General features: G+C 33.5%; 1 protein-coding gene across 1 annotated transcript in view; it reads left to right on the top strand.

Moving 5' to 3' along the window:
• Window positions 1-25,956, top strand: part of URI1 (URI1 prefoldin like chaperone) — a 66,352-nt gene that overhangs the window by 23,523 nt on the left and 16,873 nt on the right. The window contains exons 2-4 of the mRNA XM_027867691.1: window positions 9,587-9,621; window positions 18,411-18,489; window positions 19,552-19,687. Of these exons, the coding sequence (XP_027723492.1) occupies window positions 9,587-9,621; window positions 18,411-18,489; window positions 19,552-19,687 (250 nt within the window). The remainder of the gene's footprint in view (window positions 1-9,586; window positions 9,622-18,410; window positions 18,490-19,551; window positions 19,688-25,956) is intronic.

Genomic DNA, 25,956 nt, shown 5'->3' with positions numbered 1-25,956 from the left:
ATTGGAAAGTTAGGAAGAGGGAATGGTTTAGGGAGAAAGATAATGAATTCAGTTTTGGATATATTGACTTGGAGATGATTATAGGACATCCAGTTTGAGATGTCCATCCAGTAACTGTATTTGGAGATGTGAGACTGAACTAGGTCAGAAGAGAGATTGGGCTGCATAGGTTGATTTGAGGATCATCAGCATAGAAATGATCAATGAATCTGGGCATCTGGTGAGATAAACTAGTGAAGTAGCATAGCTGGAGAAGAGAAGAGGGCCCAGAACAGACCGCTTTAGGACACTTATGGTTAATATGCACGATCTAGCAAAGGAGACTCAGGAGTGGTCAGAAAGGTGGGAAGAGACCCAGGAGGGAGTAGTGTCATGAAATCCTAGAGAGAAGTGGATATTAAGGAGAAGAGTGTGATCTATGGTGTCAAAGGTTTGGAACGGTCAGGAAGGTGATGATTGAAAAGAGGCCATTAGATTTGGCAATGAAGAAACTGTTAGTAACTTTGGAGAGAACAGTTTTGATTGAATGGTGAGTTTGGAAGCCAGACTCTAAAGAAAGATGAAAGTGAGAGGAAAGAAAGTCTAGCCAACTATTAAAGACTCCTCAGGGAGTTTAGCCACAAAGGGAGGAGAGATGTGGGATGACAGCTGGTAGAGATAGATGAATCAAGAGAGGGTTTTGTGAGAATGGGGGAGACATGGGCATGTTTGTAGGGAGTAGGAGAGCAACCTGTAGGCAGGGAGAGATTGAAGACAAATGAGAGAATAGGGATTATAGAGGGGTAATCTGCTGGAGAGTACGGGATGGAAGGGATTACTTGTGCATATAGATGAGTTGTCCCTGATAAGGAGAAGGGCCTACTCTTCATGTGAAATGTGTGAAGGAGACAGCTGCAGAAGATATCTGGTTGATGTGAGATGAGGAGGGGGAAGAAAAGGGAGCTCTTGGGGAATGGCAAGTTTTTTCCCTGTAAAATATGAGGCAAGGTTTTTAGTTGAGAAGGGTGGGTATAGGGGGAGGTATGGAAAGTTTGAGAAAGGATGGAAAGAAAGATTTTGAAAAACTCCTGTTTTAGGTGGGGTAGTTAATTAGGAATGTATAAAAGGATCTCTGCTGCATTGAAGGCCCAGTTGAAGTTACATAACATAAATTTGTAGTGGACTTAATTAGCACTGTTTTGTGTTTTTCTCCAGCTTTTTCAGTGTTTGAGAGCAAAGATAAGTGGGTGTAGTAGTGATCTAAAGGCTGATGCCAGGCAGGGCAAGATGGGACATAAGGTAAGAAAAGAAGACAATGTAGTATTGAATCAGTTCACTAAGGGATCTAGATAGGGAAGGGAGAAAGATATAGGACTGATATGACAGAACTGGGATGGATTGGAGATTGTTGTTGTTCCATTGTTTCAGTTGGATCTGACTCTTTGTGACTCCCTTTGGGATTTTCTTGGGGTTTTTCATTTCCTTCTCAAACTCATCTTACAGATGAGAAAACAGGCAGACAGGGTAAAGTGGTTTGCCCAGGGTCACATGGCTAGTGTCTGAGGCCAGATTTGTAGTCTTCCTGACTTCAGGTCCCCAGGCTCTATCCATTGTACCAGCTACCTACCTGCCCCTGAATGGAGGTAAAAAATAGGGTGTGGCTTTGTGAGGCAGAAAAAGCCATAGAATGAAAATAGATTGTGATCAGATGAGGGAATTTCAGAGTTGATGAAAATAGTAGTAGTGTATTTGTAGGTGACCATCTTTGTGTGTGGCTATGTTGAAGTGGAAGAGTAGGTCATGGCTAATGAGTAAGTTGAGGAACTGTGAGGTTAGGGTGTTTTGGGAGGGTCAGTAGGTATGTTGAAGTCCCCTAGTATGAGGGCAGGAGTTGAGGAGAAGAGGCTGTGAGCCAAGCATATTGAGGAAAGAAGAGCTGAGTCCTGGATGCAAGCAGACAACAGCTACCAGAATTTTGATTGAGTGATGTAAGGATGGAGTGAGTATCCCTGCTATCGGATGGGAGACTAGATTCGATTCCCAGACAGGGAGCCAGGGCAGCTAGGTGGCGAAATGGATAGACTCCTGATTTTGAAGTCAAGAAGACTCATCGCTTTGTGAGTTCAAATCTGACCTCAGACACTAGATGTGTGACCCTGGGCAAGTCACTTAACCTTGTTTGCCTCAATTTCCATATTTGTAAAATGAGCTGGAAAAGGAAATGGCAAACAACTCCAGCATCTTTGCCAAGAAAACCTAAATGGGGTCACAAAGAGTTGATCAACAATGATTGAGTGAACCTCAAAGAAGTAGTACTAAGTGGTGGTAGAAGGGGAAAACCTGGAAGTAGTGATGGTGTGTGTAGAGCAAAGAGTTTTCCAACTCCTTCACCTCAACTCGTGAATTAGGGGGAAACTGAATGAAAAGATGCTGGAAAGAGAAGCCAGGTAGTCTGTGTCATTAGGGAGGGATCTTCTTCTCAGTGAGAGCTCGAAAATGGAATTAGTAGGAAAAGAAAAGATTTAATATGAAAGCGGGTTTGTTTTCTGCATTCCAGAGAGCCCAGTAGAAAGGATGAGTAGCTTTAGAGTAGGACATTGAGTGGGGGTTCGTTAGACAACTGAAGCTTCGTAATTATTGGTAAGGGGACGGTTTATGGGGTGGGGAAGTAGTTAATTATTAGGTAATGAATTCTGGTAGGTTTTATTGTCCACTGGGGTTTGTCCTCAGGATGGAGTCCTTTCAGGGCCTTAGGCAGCTTAGAGCTGGGGACTAGTAGTGGGAACCAAAAGAATGGTGTTAGTCCTCTTTCCCAGAGGCATGAGATCCAGAGTGATGGAAAGGCATTTTGCTTCTTCCTGGAGGCTGTTGTATTGTAGAGAATCTTGAATGTCAGGATCAGAAATTTAAACTTTATTACATACAATGGAAAAAATGCTTCATTTAGATTTAGAGGACTTGGGTTTCAGTCCTAGGGCTTTGCCACTTACTGTACTATAAGAACAAGTTAATAAACATCACTGGGCCTCAGTTTTCTCATCTGTAAAATGGAGGGGGGGTTTGAATAGATGATCTAAGTTGTCCCTTTGTTCTATTTAAATAATCCTGTGACTTGAAAGTTCTTTGTGAATTGGTCTTTTTTCCCCCCATTTGGGATCATGAGTCATTGATTTAGAGCTAGAAGAGACCTTAGAGATGATGTAGTCCAACTGCATTTTAAGGAATATGTGCTATAAGAAACTTATATTTCTTTTAAGGAAAAAAATGCACTCTCTAAATATGTTGTCCATATATAAGAATGAAACAAATGACCCACTGTCAATAGGCTGTTTACTTTAAGATTTTCTAATATTGATGATGAATTTGTACTTAACCATCTATACTCCGTGGCCTTCATAAGCCTGTGATCTATGACGTAAACATTTGCACCCTGCTTAAGGTTAGATTTTATAATTGCTGTTAAATAACATTCAGAGAATTTTGAACCTTACAGAATCTTATTTCATTGGATAATTCAAATTTCAGCTCTTTAAGGATAGGAATAGGGATAGCAACTGGACCTGTGGTATAGAGAATTCCTAGATGAAGAAACTTCCTCTATCAGTCACTTAGTGGCTTAACAAAGCTTCAGTTTCCTCATCTATAAAATCTATGAATCTATCAAGTGAGGGTTTGAACTAGATGAACAATCTAGTTCAATTTAGCCTATGAGCTGAATGGACTGTTCAAATGGATAGCAATAACAAATGACATTTCGTATTGTAAAGTTTGCAAAGTATTGAAAAGTTTACACACACACACACACACACACACACACACACACACACACGAAAAGTTTACTTTGATCCTTACAATCACCCTGGGATGTTTGTACTATAAGTATGTTTGTTTCTTTCTTTCTTACAGATGATTAAACTGAATGTCAGATTTAAGTGACTGACCTACCATGGCCGTGCACCTAGTTATGTGTGAGAGGTGTGATTGAACTCGGGTCTCTTTTGATGCCAATTCCAATGCTCTGTCTGCTATGCCAGATTGCCTCTCAAGAAACTCATAGATTCATAAATGCTTTAATAAATGGAACTAATTCATTGTATATCTTGATAAGTTGCTTAACATCCCTAAAGTCTAGTCAGTAGTGAACTGCATTAACTGGCCACCATTAGCAACAGAGGCATAGTTAATTTTGACTACCAGAAGCTCACATAGAAATGTATAACTGTTACTAAATTAGCACACTTAAAAACCTATAATTATTAGCATTTTAAAATTGTTAGTAATATTTGATGAAGCTAAATTAAAGAGCTCCCAGTCTATATTACCTTTTCTCACCTTGATTTAATAATAGCCTGATTTTTCTAAATTTTGGATTTTAACCCCATATTAATAGCTTCGACCTGATAGGTAACAGAGCTATGAGTAATCTGAACTATTTACTATTCTCTTCATTGTGTTATGCAATTTTGCTCATCTAGTAAGTGAACTTACTCTTGATATGTAGTAATTTAGATTATGCATTTAACATTATTGAGTGTTACTGTTTGGTACACTTGTCACCATTGCCTCTGATACTTGACAATACTTTAAGAATTTATAGTGCATTTAGATCTGCCATCAGTCTAGCAATTTCTTGACAAGACACATTACCTTTCCTAGGTTGGGTTACTACTCTTAATAGTGTCAACAGTTAAAAGTGTCAAGTTTTATTCCATGTTTTTGATTTAAGAGTAAGTATGACTTAACATCGTTATAGTCAGTTTGATTTGTAGATAATTAAATTATTTATCTAAAGAGGATTAGAAACCTTTCCTATTAACATCTGTTTATCTTTACTCTTGGAGGAATATAGCAAGATGTATACATCCACAGAAATCCAAGTATGGTGTAGTAAGAAATAAAGGAATGGATATGAATTAACACGGCAAGATGGGTGGTAATAGAAAAGGAACTGTACATTTACTGAAATGCTTGGAACTATGTAGGAGAAGATACTGAAAGGAAGAAAGATGTACAGATGAATTCTGTGCAGAAAACACAGGGAGTAAGGTACTATGTAAAGAAAGAGGAGAAATGAAGTCAAATTTATTTGTGTAAAAGGAAACTAGGCATACTGGAATGCTTAGAGAATCTGCTGTTCACCAAAGAGATGGAAAACCCATGGAATAAAAGACATACATTAGATAAATGTTGAAATTTTGAATTTGATTTGTTCTAAGTAAATTTTGGAGAAAAAATGATGTTATATAGAGGGTTTCCACATCATCAGAATGTTCTCAGTACTGGAGCAAATGTCTCCTTGGCAACGTATTTAGAAAGTGATTTACTTTAAATTGATAATTTTTTTAAAACCTGTGTCATGGTTTTAAAAAAAAAATGCCTACAAGCTTATTATAGTGAACATTCTACCTGTACTTTTAGCTCTCTTGTCAAAGCGCTATTTTTTGCAAACATATCAATTAAAATATTTTTCATTTATGCCAAAATGTAGTTGAAGTTTTGGTAATAAAATGTGTCAGTTAATTGGTAAGATATCCTTTTAAGTAGCAATTTTAAAAACAAAGATTACAAGGTCAGTACTAAGAATTCATTTTACAAAGAGTCAAACCATTTAATAACAAAACTTTGATCAAAATAGTTCAAAAACTAGCATTTTATTAACCCAGACCCTTAAGGAATAATTGAAAATTTTTAAAAATGGCTTTAGAGGAGATGCACATCATTTAAAGACGTATCATTTGGAACTTTATTAAGTAGAGGGCCCTGATTTTTATTCATTCATTTATTTATTTATTTTTTGCCTGATGTGGTACCAATGTAGTATTGTATTTACCGTGGAAAATTCATAGGTTGATGCCCCCTTGTGGTCCTTGAACATATACACACGTGTGTGTGTGCTTATGTGTGTGTGTGTGACAGTTTTACTCTTCTGTGAGTTTGTAAAGAAAGTAACTATCTTTTATGAATTTAGCTATGAGATTGAGTCTTAGTAAAGAGAGCTTAGTGATATGTATGTATTTTAATGTTGGTAGATGTCTCTAAGACTTTGCATAACAGATACTGATTTGTGTTGATAAAAGGGCATTTGTCATACCAGTGAAATCATAGATGTGATTCCCCCCCTCCCCCCCAGCAAGGGTAGAGGGCATCTTATCCTGGATTCTCACACTGTAGACAAAGCGAGGAAGTACAAGCTCTGGCAGGAACTACCAAATTGGAAAGGTTGAGTTGGTCTTCTGAGAACCAACCTGGCCAAGTTTGGAAAAGGTCATCATCAGAAGACTGTGACTGCAAGTTTATTTTTGTGTGTGGTAGGGGGGAGTGACACAGTGATCATGAAGACTGAATTTTGGAGCCGGACGACCTCGTTTTAAATCTTAGCTCTGCCACTCACTGTCCATGTGACCTTGTAAGGACTTTTCCTCTTTGGACCTAAGGTTCCTTATCTGAAAAAGGAGAGTGAACTGAATGATTCCTGAGGCCTATTCCATTTCTAGATTTTATCATCTAAAAGATATGGATGGATTGAGATCTGCTTTGGAGATCTGCCACTGAAGTCATATAAAAGATTCTTAAATATTTTAGTGTTTTCCTTACATTAACCCTTTATGGAAGCACAATTGTTTGCTTTTCCCATTGTATAGCTGAGGAAACAGATTTAGAAGAGGGGAAATGACTTTTTTAAAGGGACTTGGCTATATAGCTTATAAGCGGTGAAGTTGTTGATACTGAAACCTTTATATTCTGACTTCATGTTGCAGTGGTTCTACTACACTATGAAATCCTTCGTTGAATGTGTAACCACATAGAAGATAATTTGTTCAGTCAGTTTTTTATGGTTGAACAATTTTCTTAGGCAGCAGTTACTAGTAACTTCTTATTGTAAAATGATAAAAAGCTTCACACCAAGGAAAATAGAGTAGATTTGCACATTTGGTAGGGTTTAACTTTAAAAAATCAAATTGTTCCTAGTGACACTTAATGTAATAATCATTTATGTATAAATATAAAATATATATGTTGACTACCAAGTAATAAGATAAATTTCTGTGTTTGACACAAAATCAGTGTCATTATTTTATTGCCAAATGATATATAGTTATTTGTGCAAATTGAAAATTGCAATAATTGCTTTTCTACAATTAAGTCACTTGTGTTTATTTTTCTATGTAAATGAATAAGTCTGTATTCCCCTTAAGAAGAAATGAGTTGAGGTTTCATGAAATTATTTAAATTTCATCAAGAAATTAAGTGGTTGTTACTGTTCAAATCAGGTATACTCAGGTGTCATATATTTTCCTCCTTTAAAATTTTTTCTTAGGCAGCAGCGTTGTAGAAGAGTAATTTTTAAAAATCCTGACCCCAAACAAAATCCTTTGCCCCAAAAATATGTTGCCAAAAACAACAGAAAACCCTCAAACATAAAAAAAAAGATTATTCAAAATATTTATTAGAAAACTTTTTTTCCTTATCTTTTTCATTCCCTTTTGGGAAATTTACTTGGTCAGTGTTAGTGTTACCTTCCTCAGTTCTCAGAATTTAGCCTGCTCCAGGCTACTTTAAGTTAATGCTTTATCATCTGATTCTGTAAATACTTTATCTCATTAGTAGATACTTTGGTCCTAAGTGTATCTAAGGGAATATTTTGGTGGTAAATTGTTCTTCTGAGAAACACTAAATAAGTTACTCTTTGTACTACCCATTAGTATCTATTCACTTATTATTTCAGGAAGGAAAATGAAATTAAAATTGATTGATGTCCTCTTTTTGGGGAAAGGAAAAGGGGACAGTGTAGGGGGTGATGAAAATAGCATATGCTGTCCTAACCAATGACTTGTTTTTTGAACGTTAAAAGCATATGTATCCAATTTACATATTTACTAATTAAAAAGTCTTCCTGGAAACCTTAAGTAGACTATCTTCTATAACCTTTAACATTGTTGCTAATGGATATAGCCTAGAAAATTTCATAGAAGGTCCTTTAAATAATGTAAATGATTATGAATATGTAACTAGTTAATATGCAGCTACGAAAGAATTATCATGTAGAGGTTAATGAACATGCTGCTCTTATGGTTTGCAGGGCTTTTCTTTTTGTGCTTTTAGCTCACTTCATGCATGGAAAGACATGCATTGGGAATGGAAAGCATCCTGTCTTGTTTTTGGTCTCATCTTTTAATGGGCCAATTAAATAGGAACTTTAAGAAGGATTTCATAAAGATTTCTTTTTTTCAATTTACACTTAATTCTGTTTGTCTGTTTTATAATCACCACCGAATCTGAAACAGTGAAATGGATTGATGTGGTTTTAGCCTAGCTCTTCCAGATGTAAAGCCAGTACTCTATTATATATTATCACTGTTATTAAGTGTTGCTACATGATTGATACTTACTGGGAAAGCTTCATTTTAAAGCTGATTTTTTATTCTGAATTAGTACTATGGTTAGGTCTATGATTATAGCATTTTTTAATAGTATTGCTGCCTCAGTATTTAAAAGATAGTGAAGGAGGACATTTGTGTTAAGAATTGTCAAAATGTGGGAATTTAGTAAGGAAGCTTAAAAAATTCTTATAGTTTGGAGTAAAATATATTGAACGCATATTGGTAAACACCAGGTGGTGTATCAAATTAGATGACATTTTAGCATTGTTTTTATTATTTTAGTTTCTTTATTTGTTAAATAAGGATCATACTGTTGAAGTTCTTGGAATTGTTAGATTATAGGTAGAAGTATAAGAAAAAAGGGTCTTAAATTTTCAGTAGTGTTATCATATTTTCCTGGTGCTTTTGGTTAGTGTTAGCTGAGTCATGTTTGGGCATACCTTTTCCACAATTTTGGGAGTGCTTTAGTGTGATCAAGCATGTTTTTTTTTTTTAAACAGATGATTTTAATTCAATCAAATCAGGAAAACAAGTAGCTTTTGTGCTTGTTTTTTATAGCCAGGGAAGTATAACATAGAAATAGTCAGTTTTAAATAGCTGCGTGTTACATTTAGAAACATATTCTAAGATTTGTGTTTAGTCTCTTTAGGGATCTAGGTTTAAGAATGGGAAAAAATGGGCTGTTCAAAGTGTCTTTATCCTAAATATATATTCTTGAAAATGTAATAGAATAACATTGATGAATTCATTTTGCTTCAGAATAAAAATTACAGGTCAAAATACTTGGAGATGTACTGATAAAGTGAAACAGTTTCTCTACTGTCTTATTTATTTCTTACTGAGAAAGTATAGATGTTCCATTGGTATCTTGTTATTTATAACACTTTTGTATTCTGCAAAATATGTAACATCAAAAATGGGTGTATAGATTGTGCAAAATCCTAGTTATATCATATGTCACCTAATGATTATGGAGCAGGTATTGTATCCCAATATGAAATGGAAAGCTGTAATTTGTCCTGCAGTTATCAGCCTGCATTCGAGGGTTGTGATAAAGTACACTGCTTAAAGACTAACATTCACTTCCCAGTGCATTGACAAATAAAAATGTCCACAGAGATGCTGTGAAATCTGTGAAGCTGCTGTTGTAGTTTTCTGATACAGTGACATTGCAGCTGTGTGCTGAGCCTTGTTTTTTCATGAGCAGTTATCTGTTTCAATGACAGGTGGTCACTGGCTGCCAAGAAAAGATCCAGCATTGGTAAGTGAAAACTGTTTGATTACATATGTAAAATACTGATGAAGTTACCTACTTGTGTTTTATAAAAGTAAAAAATAATTGTTTGTTATACTATTAGTTGAATTTTCTTATTATAGTTATTGAATGATAATTTTTATGTTGCTGTTTTATTGTGGTTTATTCTTTTCAGATGTTTATTTGCTTATAATGTCTGCTCAGATGTTTTGAAGTCCAGTGAAACATTTTTTTTTTCTTAAAATTGCCCTCTTTTTAAGAGTAAAAAAATGTAAATAATATTATAGAACGAATACTGAACCATTTTTTGGGAATCTGACTAATCTTAGAAATGGTCTGTTTTGAGAGAAATTCTTAATGAGGTGGAGAAGAATATTACAATTCTCTTTTGTTTTTTGAATGAGCAAATGTGGTAGGATACATTTTTTTCAAAGTTCAGGAAATTTTACATATTTCTACCCTGTCTCAGCATCCTCTCAGGACAACAGATTTGGTGGAGGGGGATTATTAGAGAGGTGATATTATGGGTTTCTTGCTATTTTTATGTGCCAATCTATGGTTAATAGGATACATGCTTGGTAAAAAACACTTAACATATGACATTTGAGGAAAATATGTTATTTAATGGAGAATGAAATCTTGTGAGTTACCATGAGGTATAGCAGTTGATCTTATAGATATCAAATTACAATATAACCATGCCGTGTTTACCAAGATTTTACTGAGAGAACAACGAGAGCTGTCCTGATTATTGTCTGCAGGGTTATTGCAGAATCATAGGAACTGCCCCCATTAGTGGTGAGATTAAACCTTTGGTTATACACCATCAAGCATATAATATTTTAAATTTATTTTAAGAGGCTTTTTCTTCATGCCTGAAAGATCTCCAAGGAAATAATTTATAGTTAGTGTATATCCATTTTTTTTTGTTTAAACGCACATAGTCTGCAAGCAGTGGATAAGGGTAAAAAAAATCAGTGCAATCTATATACATCATCATATTAAATTTTGACTATTTGCTTGCAGAAAATAATCTAAAACTAATAAGTTCTACATATATATTCAAAGGCTGCATTAATTTTCAATAAGAGCAACATAATCATTGTACCCACTAGTGGCTACAGTTAAATCTTTCAATGTTTCTATAATGTACCTTTATTTTGTAAACCCTCATGGCTCTTCCATATATAATTCCATAGATTAGTACTTAAAATACAAGTTCCTGCCTTAGGAAAGAATTTTTTTTTTAAATCCCTCACATTTGTTTGAAATCTATTTTTAGAGTAATAGAACTTCTTTCAAGGTCAGCTAGTTTAGCATTAGCTTTGCTGTATAGGTGAATCTTTTGTATTAGCATAAAAATGAATCTTCTTTTTTGGTATGGCAAAGTATCAAATCTGGTGTGGTTAAAGCAAATCTGCCACAGTGGTATGTTAAGAGTCTTTTGGAGATGAGCTAATACCAAACAGTTGAAAGAAATGGGGAAAGGTGAGCATCATGAAGCACTGGTTGGTAAGACCAATCACAATACGGCTTTCAAATTTGTAATTCAAGAATGATGACTGAAGAAGTAAATTTGGATGAAATACATAAAGTTGCTGCGAAGTTGTATCAATGTAAAATAAGAGATTAAAAATGAAGATATAGCTAATAGTACGATAATGCTTTAAGGTTCATAAAGCATTGTATATACATTATTTTATTTAAGATCAAGTTCAGTGTATTTTGATCTTTAAAGAGACATTGGACAAGACGTTTTTTAGAAAAACTGAACTTCATGGTTATGAAACATTCTGTGTTTAGTATCATGTGTAAACACTTCAAAGCTTTGAGTGGAAAATTCCAGAATTTCTGAGTACCAAGAAAGTTTACATGTTAAAAACAAAAATGAGGAAACTGTTAATTTTTTTTTTCTTTGTTATCAGTGCTGTTGTTCATGTAGGATTCATTCTACCAAAGAGAGACTGTTAATCAGGCTCATTATGTAGAAGTTCTTAAGTATTTGAGAGATTCAGTTTGATACAAAATGAGAGATATTTGGTCCAGTGATTAGTTTGTTTTTTTTTCATGATAGTACTCTAGCACTATAGTACCCATATTTTTTGTGAAATCCTCTTTCAGTCAAAAATGTATTAGTCTGATCATTCACCTTATTCACCAGACTTGGTTTAGGTGACATTAGACCATTTCCAATTATTAAATCTTCTTTCAAGAAATAGATATTTGTCACTGTTTAAATCATTATTTTTACCCATCAAAGGCATTTTCAAATATTATATGTCACTTGGTAGGGAAAATTAGGGTTTGATAGGCAATTCTGAATTACATAACTATAATTACTTTGTGAACCATACTCAGTGAAGTTTTCTTACGTGCCACACTCCTAAACTACTTACCTTTACCATCTAACCAGTCTGTGTTCAGTAAATGCAAGCTAAGTCTAGGTTATAAGCAAAATCAAATTAGGAAGATGAATCTACTGAGAAAATCTTATTTACAAGCCGGTGTCACTGCTTCTTTCTGTTATCATGGATAATTGAGGGAACGTATAGCTTTATTTTATAATAAAATTTTATTCATTTTTTTCCATAAGAAACATAGTTTTGTTACTTTTATTTTACAAGTATAGAAGATAGTAATGTTGAATACTCAATTTTCTAGAGGTGACCTGCTTGTTAGGTTTTGTACAATAATAGTGACATTTATTTAGTGCCTGCTATGTGCCAAGTATTGTATTAAAGTGCTTTATAATTATTGTCTTATTTGATCCTCACAGCAACCCTTAGAGGTAGGTGCTATTATTATTTCCATTTTAAAGGTGAAGAAACTTAGACAAACAGATTGTGACTTACCCAGAGTCATACAGGTAGTAAGTGGCTGAGGTCAGATTTGAAGTTAGGACTTTTGACTCAAGGTCCCAGCGCTCTGTGCATTATGGTGCCACCTAGCTGCCCCCATGAAAATGTGTACCTTTTCCCAGTAGAAGAAAGATGAATGTTGTACTCACAACACCTTCATCCTCTCAAGTTCCTGGTCTGTTTTGGAGGGTGTGAGAGTGTTTGCTAAATTTGCCTAATAGACTTGTGTTCCTGTAACATTTAACTTTTCATTTTTTGCTAGTTTTTTAGTTCTCATCTATTGTTTTCTTTCACTCTCATCACCAGGTAGACAGTGCAGGTACTGTTTTCTTAATTTTAAAGATGAGAGAGTTGAGGCACAGAAAGGTTGCCAAGATCTCACAATTAGCTAATTATATAGTTTGTGGTAGAGATGAAACTGGAACTCAGTCCCTCTGACTGTAACCCAGTGTTATTTTCATTGGATGAAGATGTCTAACTGTTAATAGCACAGTAGGAGTGCTTTTGGAGTCAGGAGACCAGGGTTTGAAATCTATCTTAGACATGGCCATGTGACAGTATGTAAGTCACTTTATCTTTCAGAGCCTCATTTTACTGATCTGTAAAATGAAGACAATAATCCTTAGGCTATATATCTTAGGGAGTTGAGAGGAAAACGCTTTGTAAACCTGAGTTTATGCAAACATCTTAAAGGATATAAGCCATTATTTTTATTCCTGTTTGATAGAGCAGAGAATAATAGTAGGTTAAATATAAAGTTTTATTTTTTTGAAAAAGACTAAGACTTATATGTTTACCTTGCAGAAATAAGTTTTTATAAAATTGATTAAATCTCCTAAGACAAAATAGTATCTCATTTCATGCAAATAGTAATTTAATTCTAGAAATTTTGTTTCATTGACTACGTTCTTATGAAAGTTACTGGTTGATGCACTTGGACTAGTTTATACATTTCTAGTAATAGGCATCAAATTTTTGAAGGTACTTATATGAGAAATGAAAAAGTAAATGTCTATTCATGGGCATCTTTTGACCAAACCTGTTCCTCAGAAATACTAGTATTGTTAAGAAGGAAGTTGGGTCTTCTATTTTGTTAGGCTTTGACAGTAGGTTTCATACATCTAAATTGTCCTTTATTAAGGCATTGATTTCTTAAAAAATAGGGTGACTGATATTAAAAAAAAGATTACTTTTCATAATTAACAGTGTCAAACAATGGAACAGAGACATGCAAGGTTTAATTACTCAAACCATTCTCATTGCTTAATAAATCATAATACATGTTCCTTCTGGAAAATTCAGCTTAAATTTTTTCCTCATGTCGCCTACTCCTGCATCCATCCCTGCACACTGTTCATATACTTTTTCAATAAGGTGACATCTTGACTATATACACAAACTTGCAGTGACTCAAAAGTCTTTTGCCTTTCATCTTCAAATACTGTTACGTCTGGGAGGCACCTTTGCAAAATATGTATATTCTGTGTTGGTAATGTAGTGGGTGTGCAGTTAAATGGAAAGTTGTGAGTTCTGACTTTCTTTTTTTTTTTTGCAAGAGTTATTTTTTTCCCTGTCCAAATATGGAAATGCCTCATGAAATTGCCCCTTCTTAAATAGTTATTGGACATAGTTATAAAAGTCTTCCTTAAATGAAACGTAGTGTCTTGAAAAGTTATCAGTTAAGTTCATGGTTTCTTTAAACACCTCGCTTTAAAGGAATGTTCACAAAAAAATAAACTGAAAAGATTAATAATTAAATAAAATTTTGAAACATTGAATTTTATTTATATATGGGAAAATAAAATTTTAAGGCAAAGGTATTAGAAAATAACTTAGTTAATGAAAAAGTTGGCAGAAGATTTGTTGGAATTGGCATCAGTCAACTTTTCTTGCTTATAAGACCTTCCAACTCTAAAAAAATCAATTTCAGTAAATCTCATTGCTTTTGGCCAGTGATTAAATCTCTTTCTTTTTTGGTGTTTTAAGCTGGTCCCAGAAGTCCTTGTGTCACTTTTATCCTAAGCAAGTGATGTAGAACTTGGTTCTTTCTCCTAACAGTTATTCTTCTTGTCAATTGCATTCATGAAGATGATCAGAGACATTGCGACACTCTTGTTTTTTATGGTTTTTATAATACCTTAAAAGTGAAACATTTCTTAGGGGATTAGTGCTGATCTGCAGGGTTAAGTCTCACTCTTATCCTCCCTCCCAATGCACTCATTCCCCTCCCCCCCTTTTTTTATTTGGTGAGAAGAAATTGAGGACTCATAAACTTGTGTAATTGGCAGGACTCACAAAAGAAAGAGGTACAAGTCTCCTAGACTTCTTCCTTATTATTAATGTTTCATGCCTTTATTTCTGGGAAGAATGTATTCTGTAGATTTGTACCTTGGCTGAAATTCTTAATGAGAGATTTGAAGCTTTATATTGTTATATTGTTTCAGTTAACCAAAACTTTTTTGCACTTTTACTAATCTGGATGCAGTTGAAAAAGCATACAATTAATGACACTATATTATCAAACATCCTGAGTCAAGTATTTCACACATACCTAAAATTTGTCTTTTCTCTATCCCCATTATCATAAGTTTTTATTTTTAAAAGGCAAATGAAAGGGAGTGAAAAAAGTTTTTTTTTTTCCTTTCTTTGGATACTAATTTTAGCAGTTACTGTGCCTATAGCCCCATCTTGTCTCTTTGGTGTTTGATCAAAATAATTTTTTAATCACAAAATTAAATTAAAAAACTAAAAGTTTCTTTTTCTCAAAGTATTAAGAAAGAAATAGAATGAGAACAATATGAAACCTTTTATGAAAACAGAAAGAACCATTCTGTATGTTAGTGTATGTATAGTCAGTGTAACTTTTTGATCTTGCATTGCAGGAAATGTGGTCTCCTAACTAAATTGTTTAGGGTAATTATTTAGAGATCACTCTCTTGCTAAGTGTTACACATTGGACATTCAGGCTTACTGACTAACTCAACCTTTAGAAGAGTTCTTCAAGTTATGATATTTTTCCAAACAAGAACACCGCTTGAGTCTCACTGGCCTACGTTCTTAAGTGACAGCATTTTAAAACATTCCCCCTCATATCCTTTTTTCTTTGAAGTGGCTTTTATTTAGTTTTAGTTTGGTTCAAAAAAATAACATTGTGGAGAACATAAGAGAAATAAAATCTCAGAAATAACTGAACCCCCACATTTTAACTACTTTCCTGTATGTCCATATAATATTCCTTAAAACATAATTATTAGTAGTAGTACAGTGCCTGGCACATAGTAGCCATTTAATAAGTGCTTGTTAGTGATTGATAGTTTTAGAATGGGATGACTTAGAGAACTTAGATTGATTTGAAGGTTTTTTTTTTCTTTCTTTACTTGAATCAATTTCACTGTCACTTGGTAATTTTGAATATATGGAGAACTTTTTTTTTCTTGGGGGGGAGCTTTTTTCTCAGCATGTAGGCTTTAAAATAGAAACATATAGTATACTAACTAATGCTGCTGTCTAAACACAGCAACATTTAAACAATCATCAAGGTGTTTGACTTGTACAAAATGTGTACATAAATAACCAAAAGGAGAAAATTTTTTAAAATTACATAGTGGATTTATAGTAAGTTTTATATGAGTAATAAGAATTTTATTTCTCAGTAAGGAAGAGATAATTCCATAGGTAATGTTTTTTTTCCCCCTGAGAATTTAAAAAGTGACATTCTTAGGAACTGTGTAGAAAAATCAGTATTTTCTATATAAAATATTCCCCAGAGATACCTTATGTCCTGTTTTTGAAATAAATGTAAGGAAGATTCTTGAGATATATCTGAACAAATTGTAAAGGAAAAAAAAGTGCAAATATAAGGAAAGAACAGCAGATTAGACATAAAATGGGTTCTGGTTTTGTTTTTATACTCACTTGTTGCATGGCCTTTGTTGATCTTTCAATATCAATTTGCCCCCGTGCTTTGTACTTTCCTTATCCAATTTGAGGTTATTGGTATCAGACCAATGGATCAAAAAATGGATCGTAGATCTAGAGCTGGAAGGGCCTTCGAGGCCATACAGTCAAACCTCAGGCACAGAGAAGGGCAGTGATTTATCAGTGCCCAGTCACATGATAAGTGTCTGGAATGGGATTTGAATCTCGGTTTTGTTGGTTCCAACTCCAGTGTGCCACATTGGCTCTGATGTTTTGAAAGTGAATAAGATAGTCCTTGAAATAGCTCTCAGATAGACAACTTACTGTTCTTATCAAATATGCTACTGTTGATTCAGAAGCAGAGGGTGGTAAGTAAGCTCATGATTTTTATTCAACTCCATTATCAGAGTAGTTATCTTTCATTGGTGAATTGTGCTTTTCCTGCCCCCCTCACATGTTTGACATCTTTTACCTAATTGCTTTGTTCATATTTCTCTCTATTGACAGTATCACCTCTCCTTAACTATCTCTTTTGGACGGTTCAGCTCTCATTTACTCTTTCTGTGCTCATTGGTTACATCTTAGCAGAGCAGTCTCTTGAAACATTGCCACTAACCCAGAGATGGTGAAAAAGAGCATTTTTGCTTAAGCTATTTTGAAACGATTTTCAGGGAGGAGCTGAGCAGAGTTAACTGTGGGGGGGAAATAGGTAAAATAACAAACTTAGATGCCATTTCACCTAAATTCCTAGAATGTTGGTTGCCCCATACCCAATTTTTAAAAAATATTTCATTTTAAATTTTCTATCCCCGTCATCCTTTACCCCCCTTGAAAAGAAAAAGGAAAACACAGCTCTTGTCAAGAAAAACAAATTCTCACATTGGCCGTGTCCAAAAATATATGTCTTATTCTGCATCTGGAATCCATCACCACTGTCAGTAGGTGAGGGGCATGTATCATCATCAGGCCTCTGGAATTGTGGTTGGTCATTGCATTGGTCAGAGTTCTTAAATCTTTTAAGGTTATTTGTCTTTAGAGTATTTTTGTTATTGTATTAATTGTTTTTTTCTGGTTCTGCTGACTTTACTCTACATCAGTTCATACAATCCTTCCCAGATTTCTCTGAAATGGACCCTTTTATCATTTCTTGTGGCACAATATTTCATTACATTCATGTACCATAATTTATTCAGTCATTTCTGAATTGGTAGGCACCCTCTTAGTTTGTAGTTCTTTACCATTTTAAAAATAACTTAAAAATATTTTTGTACATAATTGTTCCTTTTAAATGTAATTATTTTAAAAATTCCAAAGCCCTACTTTTATTCCCCCCTTTTCCATTTTTCCTGACCCACAAAATGATGTGAATAATTGAGTTTATTGAATTGAAATATTTAATTATAATTTCCCAAGTTTTTCTGATAAATGTTCACAACACTTGAGTAACATTCACAGATCTTTGGTCAGTTCTTATAACTATACCAGTGTTCTTCACTGTCATAATATTGTTAAACCTATGCATAATTTTTTGTCCTTCTGTAATCTCTTAGAAAAGGCCTGAATATTCTCATTTTAGCCATCTTTCCTTTCCTTTCTTAGTCCCTGTTAGTATCTTCTCACACTAGCTCTGCTTTCATTGTTTCTTTGGTTGCCATTACCCAAATACTAGCCTTTTTTTTTTTAACGTCCTCTCTTTTCTAAGCATTATTTAAACATGGAAACAACTGGTTTTAGAAAGAGATGTATACAGTTTTGTGATGTGAATGTTTTGTTTAGAGTTGGTTTTCGAGAATCTCAGTTTTTGTTGTAACATGTAGGTCAGAGCCATTGCTAAATAGATTTGTTAATAAGATGATTTTAAAACAAAAATGATTCAGTATATTTAGTTGCTAAAAGTAGCTTTTAAGATTAGTTTATTTAGCCAAATGGTAGGCTGTCTCCCACCTAGGTAGAATTGTTCATTGTGTACTTTTTTTAGTATTTGGTGCAAGGAATGAATTAACCTATGTTTGTCAACAGGATGAAAGTGGAGCATGACTATGAGGCTCTTCAAGAAAGACTCAGCACATTGCCTGATAAACTCTCTTATGATATTATGGTACGTATGGTATGTTTCATTTAAAGTAATGTGATTAATCATTTTATTACCTGAGGATATTGCAGTAGCATCAAGGTATATTATTATTCAGGCTTACGAAAGAGTACTTAATAATACATTAATTAAAACTATCGCTAAGCATTTGCTTCAGTTCTTGTCTTTCAGATCTATCATAAATTTTCATATTAATGACACATGAGAACTGATGGCATAAATGCTAACAAAATTCGACATTTTTGGTATGCAGTTCTATTGTGTAGAAAACTACAGTTATGACAGAAATTTGGCAGTTAGTCATTTCCTGTTACTCAGAGCAAGAACAGGCCATAATATTTTGTAATTCACGGAATTAAGCTCTGGGACATTGATTTTTATATAAAATATAAAAAGGTACTGCTAATTTTTTTCTTAATGATCTTCATATTGACATAGTGATTTATTCTTATTCCTTGAACTTGAATTTTTTATTCTAAGTATATTCCTCAGTTATACACTTTGGTATACAGATATCAAAATTAAGATTTTGTAAATATGATTCTCCCCTGTGTAAACTTGTTAAAGCTATTTATTTTTAAATACGTGCTTCATAAAAGCATTTGTTTTGTTAGAATTAATTTTCACTTTGTTCTTTATAAAGCTGATTTCTAGAGTGATGCTTCGTAAATTAATATTTCATTACTAGTCTGTTTTCTTCAGGATCATTGTGAGAACAAAAAAATGTATACATTTATGATCCTGTGTTTTTAAGCCTATGAAAAATGAGAGTTTGAAATTATTCAACAAAGATCTGTTGGCCAAAATCATAACGTCATAACACAAAGATAGAAAACTTGGTCTGGATTTTTTTTTCACTTGTACATTCATTCGGAAAACAAAAATAAGTTGTCAGATTAAAATACTAAGCTTAAATTTAAAAAAAAAAATGTGCAGTTGAGGTTTGGTTTTTTTTTCATTTACTATACTCACTTAAAATGACTTTTAACTTTCCAAGTTATTTGGTATGGATAATATATCCACTTTATGACGTGTTTTTAACTTTTTTTTTTTTCTTTTGGACTACAGGTACCTTTTGGTCCTCTTGCCTTCATGCCAGGACAGCTTGTTAATACCAATGAAGTCACAGTTTTACTTGGGGACAACTGGTTTTGCAAATGCTCAGCAAAGCAGGCTGTAGGTTTAGTAGAACATAGGAAAAAACGTATGTATTCCTTTTAGGGGGTGTTTCATTCGTGTGTGTGTGTGTACGTATATACACAAACAGGTCCAGAAACCATCAAATTTGCAAATTGTTCATTTCTGAGAAAACTTCTTCCTTGATAAATTAGTCAAGAATTACTGCAACTGAGTTGACTGGTAAATAGAATATTATAAAGCTTTGACAGTTGTAGGTGAAATTTCAGGTTTGGCAGTAATGATTATATCTCTACATTTTTAGAAATTAGAAACAGAATACTTATGTGTCATTTTAAGTCTTGTGGGCAGTTGATTTTGATTGATTTTGTTTTCATATTGTTATTTTTGTACATAGTATTATAGTTAGCTGTGAATATTTGTTTTCTACACTGCAAATTTAGACAAAGGTAGAAACATTTTAAAGATGAGAAGCATTTTTATTTGGAAGAAATTACACATTTTCTCTCTCAGTATTTTATAAGTTGAGTTCTTTTTTAAAGACATTTGTTAGTACTGATTTCAATATTAGGTTTCTTTTAAATGTATTAAGTATTATTTTCATAGACTATCATCCTACTTATTGCCTATTTGATCTTGATCACATAATTTTTAGTTCACGTTAAGTAAATCTTTAAAACCTGTTTGGAGAGGAAGATTCAAACCAAAATAATGCTTTTATATTTACTGGGTGGTTTGAGGTCCCTGTCCTATTTTCACTTAAACATTTGTTATGCCATATTTATTTCAATTTTGTTTCTCTCCAAAACTATTAATAACCTAACTGGGCTACTGTTCATTTGAATGGGCTAACTTTGCTTATAGTCCTCTTGTTTTATCTGAAGTACTTATTATCTGAAAAATCCATTTAAAAATTGGGTTTATGAAATTTTTTGACTAATGTTCTTGCCAACATGTGGCCATAAAAATATAACTCTAGTTTTGATAGTCTAGCCACTCCAGTATGCATGGTTTTAAAATCTTTGCCTTTGTCTCTGGAAATAGACATTAATTTTCTTCTGTATAAGTGAAGTAGGACTAGGTGATATTATAGGTATTTTAATTTCCTGAAGGGTTAATTTTTTTACCTGTACATAGCTGGGTAGTGATATCCCTCGCTGGCAGAGCCAGTTTTGTAGTAGAAATCTAAGAACAAAGGCAGATCATTTCCTTTGTGGGTTTAAACTGACACATTTTTCTTTCTTGTGAATATTATCTAGAGTAACATGAGCATTTGTTTAGGCAATAGATTATGTTTATAGAGTGCTTTTTTCCAGAACTACAAAGCACATTTTAAAGAATTTTATTGATGCTTTTTATATCACTTTCTACAGCAACCATATAAAATACTGTTTTGATAAGATATTGTGAAGATGATATTATCCTCATGTTGTAGACTGAGAAATTGAGACCAGAGAGGTAAAGTGATCAACACATCTACTAAGTTGCGGGACCAGGGCTTGAACCTGTCTAATCTTCTTTCTGCTTTCTTGTACTACCCAGCTTGTGGCATGCATAGCTCATGCCTGAACTAGAGGTAGTTTAAGAAAAAAAGAGAAAATCAGTGTAACTTTGGGGGCGAACTGGAATAACTTTTTAAAGACCTTTCACCAGCAATCATTAACTTACGAGGACGAGTTCGGACTGCTGAAGTTAGTGTATTTTATAGCTATTTGAGAGAGCAAAATCTTAAAACACTTTCCCTAATTTATTAAGTTAACAGAAGAATGTTTTTGGGTAATAATAGTTCTAATATATAGAGAAGTGTATTTCTGCAGTAATTTGTAATCATTTTGAAGAAAATACTGTTTTTAGATAGATAGTCAAGTCTGCACATTTTTAAAAGGTATTCTTTGAGTCTTTGGCATTCAAAGAGCTAAAAAAGCCCTTTGAATTAAAAATATATTCAAATGTTAATTTTAGTTGAAACTGTTAAGGCCAAAGAGATCAGAAAGGCTAAACAGAGAATTTGAGCTATGTTTGAGAATATGCAGTGTTATGTTATGATTCCATTAGGGTTCCTTTTTCTAGGAAAATGGAATTTATGTCTTATGTAGAGCGTATCTACCTTTATACTTGATGAAGTTAATGATTTAAATTAACTTTCTCAGTACATCAGTTTCCAACATATTTGGTTGAAAATATATTCCTTGTGGAATTTTGGAACAATTCTTAAAGTTGTAGAGAGATTCAATAAACATGAAATTCTGAAAAATGGATTTTGTGTATTTCTTTGTAACCAATTTTTTTGGACCTGGCCAAGGTGAGACAGAAAAGAAGTGAGCCCAGTTATTAGTTTGGTTTTGGATACTAATTTTTTGAAGACATAGTTATGGGAGGTCAGAAGGCTTACTTCACTACTTGTCAAAAGGATTTTCAGATCAGTAAATATCTTTTTCTCATTTTAGAAATTGAATTTGGAAAGATGAGAGAAAGAAGAGTTAAAGGACAATTGGAAGTTTGGTTGGAAGTTTGGTTAGTACTTTGGTTAGTGCTTCAGTAAGCTGTGAGTGGAAAGGAGAAACATTTGGAGAATACCTACAGGCAAAACTTTTATTTCCTTCATCTCCTTTTTCTGTTGATAAGAGCCTGAAGCAACAAGATGATTTTGCAGATTGAAGTATTGTTCCTCGTGTCTTGTGCTTATAACATTTTTGATATCAGTTGATAAGATTAATCACAGATTACTGTTTTAGTATTTTTTGTTTTGTAACATAGTATTGTTGTCAGATTGGTTTCCTTTAAATATATTCTATAGAAGTTTGTGTAGATTTTATTTTGTCTTTGAGGTGAATTTTTTCCTCCAGAAGAACACATCTCTAATTTCATAAGGGGAATCAATGAGCAAATAGGATTCAGTATGCAGACAGACTCAACTCTCCTTCATGGACATTTTCAGTAATGTGTTCCATTTGTGCACGTGAATGTATAGGTAAAAATGATTTGAATTTCTGTACTATGGGTACTAAATCTCAAAATAACATTTAAATGAGGAATTAGAAATATTCGCTAAGAGGCTAGATATCTCTAGAGGTATTTGACTCTGACTTGAATAAAGCATAGTAATATTTAGAACTGAGTTTTTCAAATAAGTTTATCTGAAGCCCTGATTCGCTATCCTGTGCTTGCATGTTCCTCTTGGATACATCTTTAAAACTGTACATACAGTTGTCAGCTTTCTTTCAAAGTTTTATTGTAAAAACTTGATTTCTTGCTACTTAGAAGCAAGATAGTTTGGTTAGTACAATTGAAATGCTTGAAAAAAGAACTTTTCATGTACTCTAATCTTTAAAACAGACCACCCTGGCCACACACAGGTCTCCTAATTGGAAGTGGATGATAAAGATGAAGCTGCTGTAGTGGAAACCAAATGAATAATTCAACTCAGCTATATTAATATTTAACTGAGTGCCCATGGGGTGTGCGACATTTTACTAGGGGCTATAAGGTAAGATCTTATGGAATATAGAACAGCCTGGCCCCTGTTAGGGTCCTTTATATCGATTCTTAGGTCTTTAAGATAAAGGTAATGCCACAGTGCCTTACACATAGTAGGCTCTCAACAAGTATCTGTTGAATGAACAAAATGAATTTTGTTTTTTCTGTGTGATGATGGTTAGTTGAATTCATTAGGCACTTTTCTTGGCAGTATTTTGTTCCTGTAACATGGCTTTTTGTACCTCAAAATGCAGCTATTATATTTTTGAATTAAAAGATGTTGTTTAGCTGTGGAATCAAAAATAGCAATATATTTGTTATGAATAGAGGCATATATGGTATGGCAGTATGGTCAAGCTATTGCTAGATTACAGTGACATCAAGCTTTGTGTTAGGGTGTGTGTAGATTCCACAGTGTGGGTAAATATTGCTTAGTTAGTGCTATAGTTGTATGAGGTTACTTTTGTTAACTGCATCTGAGTCCAAGGTTGAGTACAACTTGAGGATACTAAAACTTAATTTTTAGTGGAAAAATAGAAATGTAGAAGATGCCAACTATGGGAGTAGGTAGAAAATACATTCATTATACCTGAAAGGGTAGGGTAGAACCCTGGTATTTGCATAAGAATCTTAAATGTTTTCCCTAAAATACTGTGTGAAACAAGTATGGCTATAGGTATAGTTCCATATTCAAGTTAATTTAAAGAGGACATGAAAATAATTTGGATTAAATAATCATTGAAAATAATTGGAAAGGTAGCATGGCATGGGATAAGAAGGCTTTCCATCAGAAAGACTTGTATTCAAGTTCTTCTGACAAATAGTTGCTATATGACCCTGGGCAAACCGCATAACCTCTCAGTATCCTTATACAACTCTAAGATTGCATTACTGATTTGTGTAAGTGAAGAGAGTTTCTATAGCACAAATTCCCGACATTAATAAAATCATAGGTATAAACCAAAACAAATATAAAAAAACCAAGCCCACTTAAAATTCTGTAAATCATCTTTTTTGATCTAGTGTTTATAGAAATGGTATATTTATGCTAAATAATACGTCTGAAACAGTTATTTTTGAAGGAAACTCTTCCTAAATATTCTGACCTTAGCAAATGAAATAAAAAAACACCAAACAAACCTAAAAACACATTTTTACAATATGTTGTGCTCATCATTAAAAACTAGGACAAAACCTTGAAAGTAATTTTCTCCTTAATCTGTTTTTAGTGTTATTTGCTGGTATTTACTAGACATTTAAGAATTTTAATAAGTCATATAACGGTATATTCAAAAGATATGTCTACACCTCTAAGGCTGTTTTTATTTATTTCCTACAAATGGTTGTAACAACCTTTTGTTCAATGCTTACAAACAAAACTGTTACTATTTAGGTTTAGAAGGAATTTCAGTGGCTTGGAAACTTTAGATTAAGATGTTTTCCTTGGCTATACCTGCTTATATAGCTCAAATCTTAATAGGTGAGTTGGACTTTTGATTAAAAAAATAATCCTTAAGGTAAGAGGAATAATTACTGTGGGCCCCAAAAAAAGAATTTCGACTTTTACAGTTTCTGAGCATCTTCTTCAATTCAAAATTGTTTTTTATATTGTCTATCTTGACCAAAACAGAGTTGAAAAAAATTAACCATAAGCAAATCATTTCATCTTTTTTGGGCTTCCATTTTCTCATCTGTAAAAGACTGAATTGGGTATTCCATGAGTGTAATAATAACTAAGCTATAGAAAGGAAGAGATTATAGTACACTTTTCATAGAAAAGAAAAACTAAACCTGTTCTTAGCTCAAATTTAAACTTTGTTTTGTTTCCATATTTTCCTATGTTTATTGTTCTTTAAATATTTGTTCCTTGTTTTGGGAACTTGAGAAGTAGGGTGTATTCATAATTGTCCTATTGTGAGGCTGTATTTGTTATTAAAAACAAACAAACAAGTCTTCCCTGATGCGTGTTTAAGTAACTTGTATTTTACTTCAAAAAAAAATGTGCATTGTCTTAATTTTGCCTGGGTATATCGGGTAAAAAGGTTTTACACAGAGGTTTGCAAACATTTCCACTAGGGGGCACTCTATATTGAAAATGTTTTGAAAATGTTTGGTTGTCTTAACAGCAGAAGGGGAAAAGAAAGAGCTTGGTATTGGAATGATTGTAACAAGAACTTCAGAAGTTCTTTACTATTACATTTTTTCTGATACTCAGTGCATTTGAAAATATTGATATGAGAAACTTATGATTTATAAATTTTTAAATAGTATGTAAAATTCTAGTAATTTGCATAAGGTCAATCTGAATTGACTGTATTGCAAAATATCCATTTAAAGTCTGTTCCACTAATGTGATATTTCTGAATAGTGGTCCTGATGGGCCTATCTTAATGGATAATAAGATTCTTTGTAGCTTAGCACTATTCACATCCTCTCAACAATTTGTATGCTAGCTTTTCAGCTATTTCTTCGTTTTCCTAGACTGAACATGTCCTCTGCAACCTTATTTGTACTGTTCATTTACATCCTAGGTCATTTTTTACTTATAGGAAAGGTAAAAACCTTCAGCCTAACCCTAGATAAATGAAGTTTAACAGAAATTCTGAATTAGTGGAAGTTTTACTGTATTAAGCAGTGCTTGCTGCAGATAAGAGAGCAGCCCTTGGTAGTGAAGTGAATGATACTTACTAAATCAGTTATACTGGGCTTATATTTTGACTTAATGCTACATGTTTTAAAATATGTAAAAATTGCCATTAAGATTACCTTGATATCTAGTTGGAATGTTTAGCTTTTACACCATTTGGGAATGCTTGTTCTCTCTTCCCCCTACTCCCACAAAATTCTGAATTTATTTTT

Source organism: Vombatus ursinus, unplaced genomic scaffold, assembly GCF_900497805.2.
Source record: "Vombatus ursinus unplaced genomic scaffold, bare-nosed wombat genome assembly UNPS02014786.1, whole genome shotgun sequence".
Classification (NCBI taxonomy): domain Eukaryota; kingdom Metazoa; phylum Chordata; class Mammalia; order Diprotodontia; family Vombatidae; genus Vombatus; species Vombatus ursinus.
The sequence above is the reverse complement of the archived record's forward strand: the minus strand, read 5'-3'. Positions and strand labels throughout refer to the sequence as shown.